The following is a 16023-nucleotide window of genomic DNA, read 5'->3' on the forward strand; positions in this document are numbered from 1 at the left end:
CTAGATCATAGGGTCTCTGAACATAGGGAACGTGTCCTCTTGTAACATTTCTTCCCTAGCACCTAGCAAAGGTCTGGGGACATGATAGGTATTTGTTGCTTGAGCCCTGCCTATCCAAGAAAAGGTAGGGGTGGGGGTCACAGTGGGAACAGCCTTAGGGTTCAAGACTGATTGATGAAAAATAGGAAGCAGAATCTAACTATTCTGGAAGTAATCGGGCCCATTGGACAAACTGTCCTTTTTTTTTTTTTTTTTTCTTTTTTTTTTTGACACAGTTTCACTCTGTCACCCAGGCTGGAGCTCAGTGGCACAAGCTGGGCTCACTGCAACCTCCACCTCTCGGGTTCAAGTGATTCTCCTGCCTCAGCCCTTAAGTAGCTGGGATTACAGGCATGTGCCACCATGCCTGGCTAATTTTTGTATTATTAGTAGATACTGGTTTTCGCCACGTTGGCCAGGCTGGTATCGAACTCCTGACCTCAAGTGATCTGCCCGCCTCAGCTTCCCAAAGTCTTGGTATTACAGGCGTGAGTCACTGCGTCCGGCCATACTTTTTATTTTTAAACTGGAAAATATGGAGAGAGTAGTCTATCCGGGCATTCAAGGCACGTATCTAGGAAACCTAGGAAATACCAGTGAGTCCACATCTCCTTTCAAGACGTCTCTATATCACTCTGCCTGTACTTGCTCTCTAGAAAAACATATCTGGCCTGTGCCCCAACCCCACCGGGTGTTTCTGCCCACTGATTACACTGAGTGAGAGAATGAATTCGTCCTGAAGAATTGACTCAAACGATGAGAATTTCAGAGAGCCTAGAAAGCTGGCAGCGAGTGTGCCACTGGCATGGGGAATATTACTCTAGTAAGACAAACTGCCTGTTCCACTCATCACAATCAGGAATGGCTTGGAGGAAAGCAAGACAAAAAGCCACGTGATAATCTATACAAATTTTATTTTGATATCAATTTGTATGGAAACAAGCAGGTGTCAGCATTATGCAGGCACAGAAAAAAGGGAAAGAAAAACTCCAGTGATAATTTATCTTGTATTTGCACCGTTTGGTTTCAACAAGGACAGGAAGCTTTACTGTTAGCTTCCTGTGGGAACTCCAGTTTCTGCACCTTCCCCTGCTGCCTCTCAGCATCACGATATAGCAGGGATTTCTGGGCCTTCAATCGGCAAGCCAGGCACATGAAAATCGATTCCACATTCTGGCTCTCTTTGGGGTCCTTGGCCGATGTCTCAAACAAGAGCATGTTGTGGGCATCAGCAAATTTCAGGGCTAAGTTGGAGGGCACCTGGATCTGTTCCCTCAAGTCACACTTGTTCCCCACAAGCACTTTGGGGACTAGTGGGGGCACAGCATGCCCATTGCATTCTTGGATCCACATTTTGAGGTTGGTGAAAGATGTCATCTTGGTGACGTCATAGACGAAGACCACGGCATGTACGTTGCGGTAGTAATGCTCGACCATGCTTTTGCGGAAACGTTCCTGACCTGCTGTGTCCCACACCTGAACCTGGAACATACAAAAACGCAGAGATGGAGTCAGAAAACGGAACATGAACAGAGAGGAGAAAACATGGTTCTGTAGCACTATAAAAATGTAGTGACACGACGGGTACAGTGGCTCATGCCTGTAGTCCCAGCACTTTGGGAGGCCGAGGCGGGCGGATCACCTGAGGTCGGGAATTCGAGACCAGCCTGACCAACATGGAGAAAGTTCGACTCTACTAAAAATACAAAATTAGCCAGGCGTGGTGGTGCATGCCTGTAATCCCAGCCACGGGGGAGACTGAGGCAGGAGAATCACTTGAACCAGGGAATTGAAGGTTGCAGTAAGCCGAGATCGCGCCATTGCACTCCAGCCTGGGCAAAAAGGGCGAAACTCCATCTCAAAAAAAAAAAAAAAAAAAAAAATAGAAAAAGAAAAAAAAAAATGGAGTGACAAGCCATGACACAGGAAGTGGTTCTTTGACAGATGAGCAGAATGGACTTATCAAAGCATAAAGAGAAGTTTCAGGATTTGTCAAGTTTTTCTTAAGATTGTTAACTAAAAATTTTGAGTTGAAAAAAATCTTAAGATTTTTAGTTGAAAAACTGGATGTAAATTGGTCAACTTTTCTGGAGAGCAATTTGGCAATATTATCAAGAACCTCAAAAATGTTCATAACTCTTAGGACCTGAAATCTCACTTCCAGAAATCTATACAAAAGAAATAGGGATGTGGTCAAAATTTTGTACTAATATTTTACAGTGTTATTTAGAATTTTTTTAAAACAGGAAAAACCTAAATGCTCACCAGAAAAGGAATAGCTAAAGTTCATGTCTATACAGTGGGGCCGGGCACAGTAGCTCATGCCTGTAATCCCAGCACTTTGGAGGCCAAGGTGGGTGGATCACCTGAGGTCAGGAGTTTGAGACCAGCCTGGCCAACATGGTGAAATCCCATCTCTACTAAAAATACAAAAAAAAAAAAAAAAAAAAAAAAAAAAAAAAAAAAATAGCCAGGCCTGGTGGTGTATACCTGTAGTCCCAGCTACTTGGGAGGCTGAGACATAAGAATCGCTTGAACCCAGGAGGCGGTGGTTGCAGTGAGCTGAGATCGTGCCACTGCACTCCAGCCTGTGTGACACAGTGAGACTCCGTCTCAAAAAGAATAAATAAAAATGAAAATATATCTGTACAGTGGGATATTATGCAGCCATTAAAAATAATGTTTTCAAAGACTAAATTGTAAGAGAAATGCTCACAAAATACAAGTAAGTGAAAATGCAGAATACAGAATTTTTCTTTTTTCTTTTCTTTTTTTTTTTCTTTTTTTTTTTTCTTTTTTTTGAGACAGAATTTCATTCCTGTTGCTAGGGCTAGAGTGAAATGGCACGATCTCAGCTCGCTGCAACCTCTGCCATATGGGTTCAAGCAGTTCTCCCACCTCAGACTCCTGAGTAGCTGGGATTACAGGCATGCACCACCACGCCCGGCTAATTTTGTATTTTTAGTAGAGATGGGGTTTGTCTATGTTGGTCAGGCTGGTCTTGAACTCCTGACCTCAGGTGATCTGCCTGCCTCGGCTTCCCAAAAGCGCTGAGATTACAGGCATGAGACACCATGCCCAGCCTCAAAATTTTTCATATGCTATGGTCTCAATTTTTTTTAAAAAATGTTAAACATAAATATATGCAAAGCACAGACTGGAAGTGTACACATCAGAACATTAATGGTTATTTATCAGCAATGAGACTATAGTGATATTTATTTTCTTCTTTTTAAATATTTTTCCTTATTTTCTTCTGCAAGTATGCATTACTTCAGGGTTTATTTGGTTTTTTGTTTTTGTTTTTGAGATGGAGTTTCACTCTTGTCGCCCAGGCTGGAGTGCAATGGCTTGATCTCAGGTCACTGCAACCTCCACCTCCCGAGTTCAAGCAATTCTCCTGCCTCAGCCTCTCGAGTAGCTGAGATTACAGGTGCCTGCCACCACGCCCAGCTAATTTTTGTATATTTAGTAGAGACGGGGTTTCACCATGTTGGCCAGGCTGGTCTCGAACTCCTGAACTCAGGCGATCCACCCACCTCGGCCTCCCAAAGTGTTGGGATTACAGGCATGAGCCACTGCACCTGGCATTGCATTACTTTTTATTTAAAACATATATATATATATGTATATATTTTGTAGAGACAGGATCTTGTTATGTTGCCAAGGCTAGTCTCGAACTCTTGGCCTCAAGCAATCCTCCTGCCTTGGCCCCAAAATGTGCTGGGATTACACGCATGAGCCACTAGCCTGCATTACTTTTTAAAGAAAACAAAGTTAGTGTTAAAATCTCACCTTCAAACCCTATTTATTTATTTATTTATTGTTTTGAGATGGGAGTCTTGTTCTGTCGCCCAGGCTGGAGTGCAGTGGTGCGATCTCAGCTCACTGCAACCTCCGCATCCCAGGTTCAAGAGATTCTACTACCTCAGCCTCCTGAGGAGCTGAGACTACAGTCTTGCGCCACCATGCCCGGCTAATTTTTATAGTTTTAGTAGAGAAGGGGTTTCACCATGTTGGCCAGGCTGGTCTTGAACTCCGGACCTCAAATGATCGAGCCTCCCAAAGTGCTGGGATTACAGGACTGAGCCACCATGCCCAGCCTCCAATTTATTTTTAAGTTCACTTTTTGGTTATGTAAAAGGTAACTTAATTCACTGGATTTTTCTTCTGTATCTCAGCTTTTGGGATAAAGGCCAAATTGTGAAGGAAAAAACTGCTATCTGTAACATATGCAAAGACACAACTCCCAGGAGATATACATTCAGCCCAATATATTTCCTTTTATATATCCAATGTCTTGGACAAGGGAGATTCATGCTCAGAATGATGGTCCCAAGGCCCTATACAATTCTCAGTTATCAAAGAAAATTTGATTATGGCCACTAATTGACTGCTATGGCTCTTAAAACGAAGTATAGCCTTTATTTGGAGTTAGCAGTCAGTAAGTATAATCTAGTAAATATAATTGAATCTGTCGGCTGAGTGAAGATTTTACAGGGCCCTAGAGTCATCATTCCAAATATCAATTTTCATTGTCCAGGCTCCCCGTCATCTCCCTCTATTGACACGGTTTCCAAGTTCCTCTGGCAAGACCTTCAGATTGAACCCTTCTTCTATTCCGATTTCTGTGTCCCTCGGCCCTCGGCCAGACTCTTCTCTCCTCACTCCTGGACTAGAGCGAAGTATTTTGGATTGTGGATGTTTCCATTGCAGGGTCTCTTGAACACTGCTTGCTTGCTTGCTTTTTTTTTTTTTTTTTTTTTTTTTTGAGATGGACTGTGGCTCTGTTACCCAGGCTGGAATGCAATGGCACAATCTCAGCTCACTGCAACCTCCACCTCCCAGGTTCAAGCAATTCTCCTGCCTCAGCCTCCCAAGTAGCTGGGATTACAGGCGTGTGCCACTGCACCTGGCTAATTTTTGTATTTTTAGTAGAGACAGGTTTTGCCATGTTGGCCAGACTGGTCTTGAACTCCTGACCTTAGGTAATGAAAAAGTGAACTTAAAAATAAATTGGAGGCCGGGCGCGGTGGCTCACGCCTGTAATCCCAGCACTTTGGGAGGCTGAGGCAGGCGGATCACGAGGTCAGGAGATTGAGACCATCCTGGCTAACACGGTGAAACCCTGTCTCTACAAAAAAAAAAAAAATTAGCCCGGCATGGTGGCAGGTGCCTGTAGTCCCAGCTACTCCAGAGGCTGAGGCAGGAGAATAGCGTGAGCCCAGGAGGCGGAGCTTGTAGTGAGCCAAGATTGCACCACAGCACTCCAGCCTGGGTGACAGAGCTAGACTCCGTCTCAAAACAAAAAATAAAAAATAAATAAAAATAAATAAATTGGAGACTGGGCATGGTGGCTCACTCTTGTAATCCCAGCACTTTGGGAGGCCCAATCACTCCTGATCCACCTGCCTCAGCCCCTGAAAGTGCTGGGATTACAGGCGTGAGCCCCCGTGCCTGACCTCTGAATACTACTTTCTGACCAGTTTTCCTCAATCCCTGCTTGTATCAGCATGCCATTCACCTCTTCAGGAAACTACTGTAGCCCTCTACTGCATGTGGCATCACATGGATTCCAAATGTGGAATTCTGTCTGCCATAATTTCACCCTTCCCAACCTGGTTTCAAGCTACTCAGCTACACCAGGTTGATTCCCTCCTCTGTACTTTGGGTCATGCTAGTCCACTCCTCCCCTATAGAATCGGCTGCCCCCTCATTGCCCTATCCAAATCTCACTCATTCTTCAAGGTTAAGCTCATGCTTCTGGCTTCTTCCTCAAACCTTCGCCAACTTCCCTTCAATTTTCTTTTCTTAGGAATCTCTGTTGCACTTTGAGTCTGCATCACACCATTTCGAATAGATTTATGTTTTCTAATTGTCTCGTCAGTGCTCTTGGCATCTCTCCAGCAAGACTGTAAGCAGTCTTTTTCTGCATCAGACCACACTCGTCACTGAGGTTGTCACCATCATCATTATCAGCAGCAGCCACGTTATCAAAAGGCAGTGATGGCCTGAACCACTGAAACTACAAGCAGTCTGGCATCCTAGATATCTGCCAAGGCAATTTCAGAGGGAACGTCTGACTGTGATCACACAGAAAAAACATAAGTCCTCAAAGACTGATTTGCTTCTGCAAGCAAAATACAGAAAATATTTTCATTTCTTCCACCTCTCCGTGGTGTTCTGAACAGGAAGAAAGGGAGAACAGACCACAGGAGGAATGGAGGTCAGTAGGAGGACAGCAGGCGTAGCCCAGGAATATCATTACCACTTGGCCCCTGATCCCCACTCCCCACCTCACCCCCCCAGCAGTCTTCACTCTTGCCTTTTGCCTCTGAAGAAGGCTGAATCCCTACCAGCCCTCAGGCATGTGGCAGATGCTTTAACACCATGAGCTCAGGACTCTAAAAATACCTGCCACTAGCAGGAACACGGGTGGGAGTGTGTGAGGTGATTGAGGCTGAGTAAGGTTGGCCATTTGGCTTTTCTTTGGCTTCATAATTGCGTATGCCGCCCAAGTTGCCGGAACTGCCAGGAGGGCCCTCTCTGCTGGAGACCTCCTCTGTCTTTCCAACGCTATTGGGAGCCTTGAAGCTTTTATTTGGAGGCTCCAAATTTAAACTGCAGGCACTGCTCCCTTCCAGCTCTTTGTAAACCCCACCCTGAGTTCTTTGCAGACGTGTCTGTCGTGAGAGGGGAGCCAGGAAGCAGGCTGCTCGCAGCAGAAAATAGAAGAACCAGTGGTGTGGCCTCAGAAGCATCAGAAAGGAAGATCACAGCAGGCAGGTTCCCTAAACTCATGAAATGATCTCATTAAAAAAAAAAGGTCGCCGGGCGCGATGGCTCACGCCTGTAATCCCAGCACTTTGGGACGCCGAGGCGGGTGGATCACAAGATCAAGAGATCGAGATCATCCTGGCTAACACGGTGAAACCCCGTCTCTACTAAAAAATACAAAAAATTAGCTGGGCGTGGTGGTGGGCACCTAGTCCCAGCTACTCGGGAGGCTGAGGCAGGAGAATGGCGTGAACCCGGGAGGCGGAGCTTGTGGTGAGCTGAGATCGCACCACTGCACTCCAGCCTGGGCTACAGAGTGAGACTCTGTCTCAAAACAAACAAACAAACAAAGCATCAGACAGGGTCTCACTCAGTCACCCAGGTTGGCGTGCAGTGGCATGATCTCAGCTCATTGCAGCCTCAACTTCCCCAGACTCAGGTGATCCTCCCACCTCGGCCTCCCGAGTAGCTGAGACTACAGGCATGCACCACCACACCTGGCTAATTTTTGTATTTTTTGTAGAGATAGGGTTTCCCCATGTTGCCCAGGCTGGTCTCAAACTCCTGGGCTCAAGTGATCTGCCCGCCTGGGCCTCCCAAAGTGCTGAGACTCTAGGTGTGAGCCACCACGCCCGGTCTCTCTCTCTCTCTCTTTTTCCAGACAAGATCTCCTCATGTCACCCAGGCTGGAGTGCAGCAGTGCAATCATGGCTCACTGCAGCCTCGACCTCCTAGGCGCAAGCAATCCTCCCTCCTCAGCTTTCCGAGTAGCTGGGACTACAGGCATGCACCAGCACACCCAACTAATTTTCATATTTTTTTTTATTTCGTAGAGATGGAGTCCTCCTTATGTTGCCCAGGCTGGTCTGGATCTCCCAGGCTCAAGCAACTATCCTGCCTCGGCCTCCCAAAGTGCTGGGATTACAAGTGTGAGCCACCTTGACTAGCAGTGATCTCATTTTGTTTGAGAGTTAGGTGTTCCTGTTCTCAGCATCTTCATAAACCCCTGGCCCACGCCAAGCAGTGAACGCATCTCCTTCCTCTTTTGCAGCTGCCTCTCCTCTCACCCTTTCCTCCTTTCCTGTGGGCACCACATCCATACAGTGTATGGGGGTGAAGACTGCCTCTTAGCCACATACATGTACCCCAGATCCTTGTTTCTCTCAGATGGCCAATGGAGTATAGTGAAGTCAAATCAATTTGGGTGCAGATCTCGGCCCAAGTCATGTTAGTACATGACTTGTTAGGTGTCCTTAGGTAAGTTAGGTGTCCTTAGGTAAGTCACTTTCTCTGTCTTCAGTGTCCTCATCTGGAAAGTGATGATAACAATAATAAGGTAGGGATGCTATGAGGATTAGTAGTCCTTGTAAGTACATGACCCAGTGCGTAATATACACTCTCCCTTCTTTCATGACCTGAAATCTCCACCATTCAGTCCAGATGGGCAACAGTTTGAGCAGGCACTGTTGGAAAGGCAGCAAGCATCCCAGCTCTTCTGCTCAGAAGCTGAGTAAATGCCAGACAAGTCTTTTAATCTCCCTGAACTGAGCCTTGTTTTTCTCACCTCTACAATGGGACCTTGATCCTCCTATGGTTGCTGGGATGATCCAGTGAAATAACACATGAGAAAGGACTTTTGGAAAATGCCAAGCACTCTGCAAATATTAGTTGTTGCTCTGGTCTCAGAAAGGCCATCAAGCCCTCTTCTGTCGGTATGGTTCCTTGAATCCATTGGTTTCTCATCCTGGCAATCATAGAAAGCTTGGCTTCTCGAAGGTGAGACAGAGCTAAAGGCCATCCAGTAGGGAGGGGGGAGGAGAGAGGAATGCTGGCAACATGCCATGGGTGGCCCGGGGACAGGCCCGAACTGATGAGGTGCTAGAGGAGGATGGAGGGGCACAGCGTGGGGAACTACCAAAGAGAAATCTAACCTTTTGAACTATTTTCTGGGTGAGCTTCAGCAAGCCCCCCACCCCCTGCATGTGCTCTTAGCTGACAGGGGGATTTCTTTTCCCTTGGAAACATAACTGGCATCTTTCTATAGATGAGGCATGAATGTCCTTTTGTTGGAGGCTGATGGGGGAGGGTAGAAGTGCAAAAAAAGGAGACAAATACATCTGTAACCTTTGGAGCATGCCCCAGTGGATGATGGGAAAAGTTTAAAAGAAACCTGTTTTCAACTAGCTGGACTGTCCCATCTGCATCTAAGATCTACACACAAAGCTGACACAGAGAATGGCAAAGGAGGACAGAGACAAAGAGAAACTCACACACAGAAAAAAGCAGCAAGGGAAACAGAGAAATTCACACTGATGGATAATTAACCATTAAGCTAACTGGCAGAAGACAGAAGCTCAGAAGCCCTAAGGAAGACATGATGTCATTCTGATTTCAGGCAGCTTCCAAGGAACACTTAGCTCAGCCTCCATCCACTTGATAATGTAACACAGGAAGGTATTTTTTTCCCCCAGTGATCAGTAGAGGAACAGAAATTCACAGTCCTGAGCTGTACCTGCCCTTAGCCACAGCTGACCTGCAGTTTATCTGGTCCCCAGGGCTGGGGCACAGGGAGTGCCCAGCCTGTGGGAGGAACCAAACTATTATAGACAGAAGTGCAGCTTCCATGCAAATTTACAAAGAATGATTCAAAAATTAGTTTCTTAACCTCCCCTCTACTACATACCCTCCCTCCCTACACACACACCCCCCTATTCAGCATTTTCTAATGCATTTAGGAGACAGACTCAATAAATTTAGCTACATCTGTAGGTGACAGATACATCATAGTCATTAAGAGAAGTTCCACTCTTCCTTTGGGGTTTGGGGGATACCTCCACCCTTCCTAGGCTAATGTCAGGAAAGATTGTCAGCTATCTCTTATGATGTCCCTCTGAATTCTTGTCATAGGCAACCTTGTGGGTTGGATGGACCGTGGAGCTAGGCTGGAGAGAGGATTTTGTGCTCTTCTAAGCCAGGCAGCATGATGTGTGGAAAGACCAGAAAGGGAATTAGGAGACCTGAGTTCTAGGCCTGGCCCTGTGTGATCTTGGGCAAGTCACTTTCCCTCTCTGAGTCTCAGTTTCCTATCTGCAAGAGGAGGACACTGGATTACAGAATCTGTAACATCTCCTTTATCTCTGAACATTCTCTGCATTTCACACCTGAGTTGAGACAATCAAAGTGCAAAAAGTAAACCCAGGGCTCCCACCTGTAATCCCAGCACTTTGGGAGGCTGAGGCAGGTGGATCACCTGAGGTCAGGAGTTCGAGACCAGCCTGGCCAACATGGTGAAACCCCATCTCCACTAAAAATATAAAAATTAGTTGGGCATGGTGGCGGGTGCCTGTAATCCCAGCTACTCGGGAGGCTGAGGCAGGAGAATCACTTGAACCCAGGAGGCCGAGGTTGTGGTGAGCTGAGATCGTGCCATTGTACTCCAGCTTGGGCAACAAGAGTAAAACTCCCTCTCGAAAACAAACAAAAAAAGTAAACCCAGTTGAGTTCCGTGTGTCCTGGATACAAATTGAAGGAGGCATCTGAAAGGCTCCTGGGGCCTTGGGCTATAACCCTAAGTCCCTGGCCTACAAGAAAGAGCAAGACTGGCTGACTGACATTCTACCTCCCTCTGTCAAACTCCCCCAATCTAAGGGACTGAATATTCCCCTGTAGAGTGGAATGTAGTGGTAAAGGGTATGGTCTCTGAATCTGGGTTGAAATCATGGCCCTGTAACAGGAAAGGCAGGATAGTGAGGTGGCGAAGTGCTTGGGCTGGGCTCAAGAGTCAAAGACTGAAGCTCAGATCCATAGGCCATTGGGTTATTTCATCTCTCTTAGCCTCAGTCTCCTTATCTATAAAATGGGAATGATAACAATAGTGCTGATTTGATAAAGCTGCTGTGAGGAGCAAATAAAATAATGCATGTAAAGTGCCTAGCCTGGGCTCTTTGCTTATTCAATACATAGTTATTATTATTATTATTATTGCCTACTCATTGGAGGTTTTTCTTGGTGTTCATACAATTGAGTTCACCAGGACTCAGTTGTAAATGCTTTGATGGGGTGAGGGTGGGGAACATAATGATTGGAGACAGCAAATGGTGCTTCAATACCCTAGGGATGGCCTTGAAAATTAATTACAGCATGGCTCTAACTACACCAAATCAGTTGTCCCTAGCAGGGGTTCATGTATGTGCTACCCCGGGACACAGGCAGGCAGCCCAAAAGAGGCCACACCATTGCTCTTAGACTGAGAAGAACTGGCTGAGACCTCTCTACCACTCTCCTGCAAGGGCTGGTATGTTACAGCCCAAAAGCCTTCTATTGCTGGCCATGGTCTAGGCCAGACCTCGGACTGCCACACCGGACTTTTCTCTCTCTCCCAAAGGGCAAAGCCCTTGGCAGTCATCTCCAAGCATGGCTTTGGCATGTATTCCTTGAACAACTTCAAGCTAGCCAGAGTGTGAGGCCAAATCTTCTCCTATCTAGATCACGTGCTAGCTGCCAGGCTCTGCCATCTTCCCACAGACATGCTGGTCTCTCGCCTGCCAGCTCTGGTCCTGAGACTGCAGCAGCTTTACAAGAAGCAGGGTCACCATCTCCCCACTCTCACACGCTGCTCTGAGCTCCTTCAGAATCTGCCCTCAGAGGACTCCTCTATGAGCAGTGTCACAAGGCTTTGTCCTCTTGAAAATATCATCTTCCCAAAAAAAGCCTGTATTAAGCACTTATCTGCACGTGGTGTTGTGCTGAGTTCTGTTTCTAGTGAGTCACACTGTCACAGGCTCTGCCTTCTGGGTAAAAGTCTGGAATCTTTGCCAGAGACTGTAAAGTCCAGTTTGGCTAAGTACTGGGGTGTTAGAAGAGAAGGAATGGTTTAAAAATTCCTCCGAGGCCACTGGGTGGTGACTCTTCCACTCGTGTTCATCTCCCACCCCTCACTTTCTAGCTTCCTCCTCCCTCCTTCTTTAGATTCCCAAACACTTCATTTTTTCCATTTAAATTTCAGATGGGCTTATTTCCCACCTTTTAAATCCAGGGAACTCTTTGGCTTACTGTAACACTTGATTTTAAGCAAATGAGAGCATTAGGTTTTTGAGGGTTTAAGAGCCCATCCGTAAAGATATTTCTACTTTGGATTACAAAGGCATGTTTTAGAAATTCTAGAATCATATAGCCTTACATTAAAGAAGCCAGACACACTAGAGGAAGTCTTAACCAAGCAAATGTCAACAGCCCCAGGAAAGGACAAAGACAGATGCTGCTTTTGACTTTAAAAGGAAATGTAGCAATTCCCCCTCCAAAATGCAAGGGGCAAAAAAGATCACAATTTCAAAATAATGTTCTATCTTCCTGACCCTGGGGCTCTCCCTTTTCAGTACTGAGCTGTCCATCTTCCTGACATCTAGTGCGTTGGCCCAGTTTCTGAAGCCATTTTTAGAACATGTTCATTTTAATAATCAAGGAGTCAGGAGTCTTGCACAGTTTCAAGTGTTTCATCAGTTACTCAGCCCTTCTCTCCACGTCACTCAGAGGAGGGGCCTTGTGGTCACTTTGGCCGTTTGACCAGCAAGAAGGAGGCTTACTGTCACCCCTGACTCTGTCTAGGGTCCAACCATACGCTCAAGGAAAGGCCAGCTGTGAGCCTAGAAGAGTTGTCTTCAGTGATTCCATTGCCTTTATAGAGGCCCCCCTCTGCTCCCCTGACACAGGAAGTTGCCCTTGTTATGTCCTCCCTCCCTCCATCCCCTGCACATTGACATATTCGTGTCATATCAGGTTTCTACCTTTTCTGAATTAAAGGTGAGCACAAATGGTCAGACAAGAATATTTGCACTTAGCCTATTACATAAACTCATGGAGGGGGAGGATTGAGCATTTCCCTGGCCCTCGGTTAAGTCACTGCATTTTTACAAAGACCTTCTGAAGACAATACCAACAGAATGAATAAGGAGCAGTTCATGTATTAGATACCCCAGACAAGTAAAGAAAATACCATTCCAGGGGGCCTGTTACAATAAAAAACAAGTTTTGTTGATTACAAAGGGCTGGCTGGTGACCCTGCCTCAATTTCTTTAAAAGGGCTCATGGCTTTCTGCCAGAACCACCTCACTCCACTCCACCCCCATCTCAACTCAGCCCTAATCTTAACTATAAACTGCAATTTAAAATAAAGCAGCTTTTTCATTCTCCATGGATTTCCATCCTTTCCTTCCCTCTAATGACTTGAGGCTTAGCTGAAGTGGGGTTTTGCAGCCTATCGGCACCCAAGCGGTAGAAGAGACATCAGGATGTGTAAAGTGCTTTGGGATCCATCCCACAGACTAGGACCCAGAGATGCCTCCTGCCTCCCTCTGCCCACAGGTGCCGCTGCTCGGGCTAGGGGTCAAGGATGGGATCCAACATGCTTTTCCTGGCAGGCCCTGTCAGGCAGGAGCAAAGGGTAAGAATGCAACCATTCTCGACCGCCCTAAAAAAACTGAGTGATATGGGGACGGGACCCCGCTGAGAGAGGTGAAAGGGGTGAGGAGGGGCCGAGGGTCCTGGGCTCATCAAGAGGCGAAACCGCCACGCGCTGGGACGCTGGACGATGACAACCGCTACAGCTATGCCTCGGGCGAGGTCCCCTCCCAGGTCCCTCCCTTCCTGGACCTGACCCCCGGGATCACCTTGATCTTCTCGCCCTCGATTTCCACGGTCTTCTCCCTGAAGTCCACGCCGATGGTGGCTTCAGTCTTGTCTGGGAAAGTACCCCCGCAGAAGCGGAAGGTCAGGCAGGTCTTGCCCACGTTGGAGTCCCCAATCACGATGATTTTGAAGATACGAATCTGCACGTACTGGTCCAGCGACGAGTCAAGCTCCAGGGACGCCAGGCCAGCAGCCGAGGCGGGCTCCAGGCTCCCATGGCCCAGGATGGGCTGCGCCATCTCCCCCGGACCGAACCGGGGCCCCAACCCCCCTCGAGGGCTCCACACAAAGAGAACGTCCACGTTCGTGCGCTCGAGGCGAGCGAGCTCTGTGCGCGTGTGTGTGCGCGCGTGTGTGTGTGTCCGCCCGTGTGTGCGTGCGCCGGCACCGTGTGCGCGCGCGCGTGAAGAGGGTGCCTCTCATTCCGGGCCCCCCTCCTCCTCCTCCAGCGCACCCTCCTTGCAGCTCGGAGGCACCAACACAAAAGCCAGGGAGAGGAGGAGAGAGGGAGGAGAGTGGACGAGCAGCGAGCCTTCTGCCTGTGTGCGCCCTCGGACCGGATGCTCTGGCGAAGGACCCTACGGCGCTGCTCCAGCCGCCGCCGCGCCTCGGCCCACACTCTCCCCTGCCTGCACCCCCGAGACCGACCGGAGGGAAGAAGCCTCAGGAGGAAAGGGATGGGGTGGGGACAGCAGCACACGCCACCCTGGGATAGACTTCTTTCTCCTTGCCCCCATTTATGTTATAGGTTTCGGGCTCCCCACCCCCACTGGCTCGGAGCGCACGGGATCAGCGGGCAGGGAGCGCAGCTGGGGAGGACTAAGAGCTGCACCCTAAGGCATCACTGGATCACTTCGGCCTCCCTGGAGCAACGCAACTCTGCAGGGATGGGGTGGGGGCTAAGGCACCTCTTTCACTTCGGGAGCAGCCGGCAGCTGAGCCGCGCCTTCCCGGTCCCCGCTACCCCGTCCCCTCTACCCGACCCGCGCCTTGGGATAAAGGGATGTTCTGTCTTATTGAGTGAGCAGGTGCACTCACGGGCCCCAGGCAGCCTGAGAGGGCGCTGCCAAGACACGCAGTGGGTTGTCCCGGGCCTGCACAGTTGAGAGGAGGGAGCCAGCGGGCGCGCGTGTGCGTGTGTAGGGGGTGTTACTGTTTCTGTCACAGACTTGCCAGATGTAGGGGGGCGCGTACCAGGCGCCAACATCCCCTCATCACACCACGAGCACCCATCCTCTGAATGTTCAGGAGAGCGGCGCCTATTGGCTGCCGCAGTCGGTTGTGTTTGGCTGGCCAATGGGGAAGGCTCGCCGCGGGAGAGGGCCACACAGAGGCTAGGAGAAGGGGGGAAACTAGTGGTGGCAGTTCCAGCAAAAGGGGACTTTGTTTATGGGGCTAGCCATTACTGGTCCAGGTGGAGGATCTTAGGACATGGCATAAGCTCCACAGTGCCTTCCACTCCCAAGCCCTCCATATAACCGTAAGTCCTTCCAGAAGGGTGGAGTTTCAGAGGGAGTTGGGAATCCCTAGGAGGGTTCACTCCCCCTGCAGCTGAATGCAGAACAAAGTGGTTGAGTCTAATTTGCCAGAAGCCTAGATTATGCTTGGAAGATGATAAATGAACACAATCTCCTTACAATATTAGGGGGCTGCTTCCCAAAGCTTACTAATCATCACACACATCTTGGTCAAGACCAGTATTCCCTCTCCCTAAAGTCATCCGCAGATTCAGAATTTGTTTGAAATCGACTTTATTGGGGGTACAATTTACATATGATAAAGTGCACCCATTTATTTTTAAGACTTCATCTCTCCCCCTACATATTTCATAAGCTAAGGTAACACTGACACATGTCACTAGCACTGACTTGTGAGTTATTGCTAATGCGATCAAGGTCAGGGATTCAAGCATCACAGTTGAGCTGCCATCTTATTTGGGAGGCTGAGCTACAGGAAGAGACAAATATGACCAAATCCATTTCTGCTGAGAGAAAAACAGTTAGTGTATAAGTGATATATCTGAGAGCAAACTGGAATGTAACTACTCAAGGACGTCCAAGTTACTCAGAATGGCGTCTTCCAGTTAATAAGTTTATAAGCTGAGCCAGCAGATATATTTACAGCTATATCATATATGCAGGTCGCCCATTCCTAAAACCCTAGATTATACTACTCAGCATTAAAACTACCCAGATAAGGATTTAATCTTAGTTGGCTAATCCAAAATCATCCTTATGAATACCAATTTTCATTGTATTATGTATCAATCATCATTGTACAGTATTTTTGGTTTTGGTTTGCTGGATCGTTCCCCTCTGTATTGGAAGCTAATGCTCCTGATAATCTTTATCTACAGCATAGCTTTAAGGCGGAGAGGGGTAACTTAATTAGGCACATCCTGTACACAAAGTAGAAAGGGGCTTTGCCCTTTGCCAACTCACAGCTAGAATGCATGCCAACTTCCTGAGAGATATAAAAAAATAAACATATGTACATAATAAGATTATTTCAATGTATGCTTCT

At 47.7% G+C, this 16023-nt stretch overlaps 1 protein-coding gene across 1 annotated transcript; it reads right to left on the reverse strand.

Annotated features, from left to right (window-relative positions):
* Positions 1-936: 936 nt before the first annotated feature.
* Positions 937-13840, reverse strand: RAB33A (RAB33A, member RAS oncogene family). The gene is made up of 2 exons (XM_007992676.3): positions 13482-13840; positions 937-1521 (listed from the first exon to the last, which is right to left on the reverse strand). The coding sequence occupies exons 1-2, from the start codon at positions 13737-13739 to the stop codon at positions 1066-1068; spliced, it is 714 nt and encodes a 237-aa protein (XP_007990867.1). The 5' UTR covers positions 13740-13840; the 3' UTR covers positions 937-1065.
* Positions 13841-16023: the final 2183 nt, after the last annotated feature.

Source organism: Chlorocebus sabaeus, chromosome X, assembly GCF_047675955.1.
Source record: "Chlorocebus sabaeus isolate Y175 chromosome X, mChlSab1.0.hap1, whole genome shotgun sequence".
Classification (NCBI taxonomy): Eukaryota; Metazoa; Chordata; class Mammalia; order Primates; family Cercopithecidae; genus Chlorocebus; species Chlorocebus sabaeus.

What these genes read in the sequence shown, in the direction of transcription:
- RAB33A (XM_007992676.3), bottom strand. Translation starts at nt 13,739, where the DNA reads ATGGCGCAGCCCATCCTGGGCCATGGGAGCCTGGAGCCCGCCTCGGCT. An exon ending in TCGAGGGCGAGAAGATCAAG is followed by an intron (nt 1,522 to 13,481) that starts GTGATCCCGGGG and finishes TGTATGTTCCAG; the next exon opens with GTTCAGGTGTGGGACACAGC.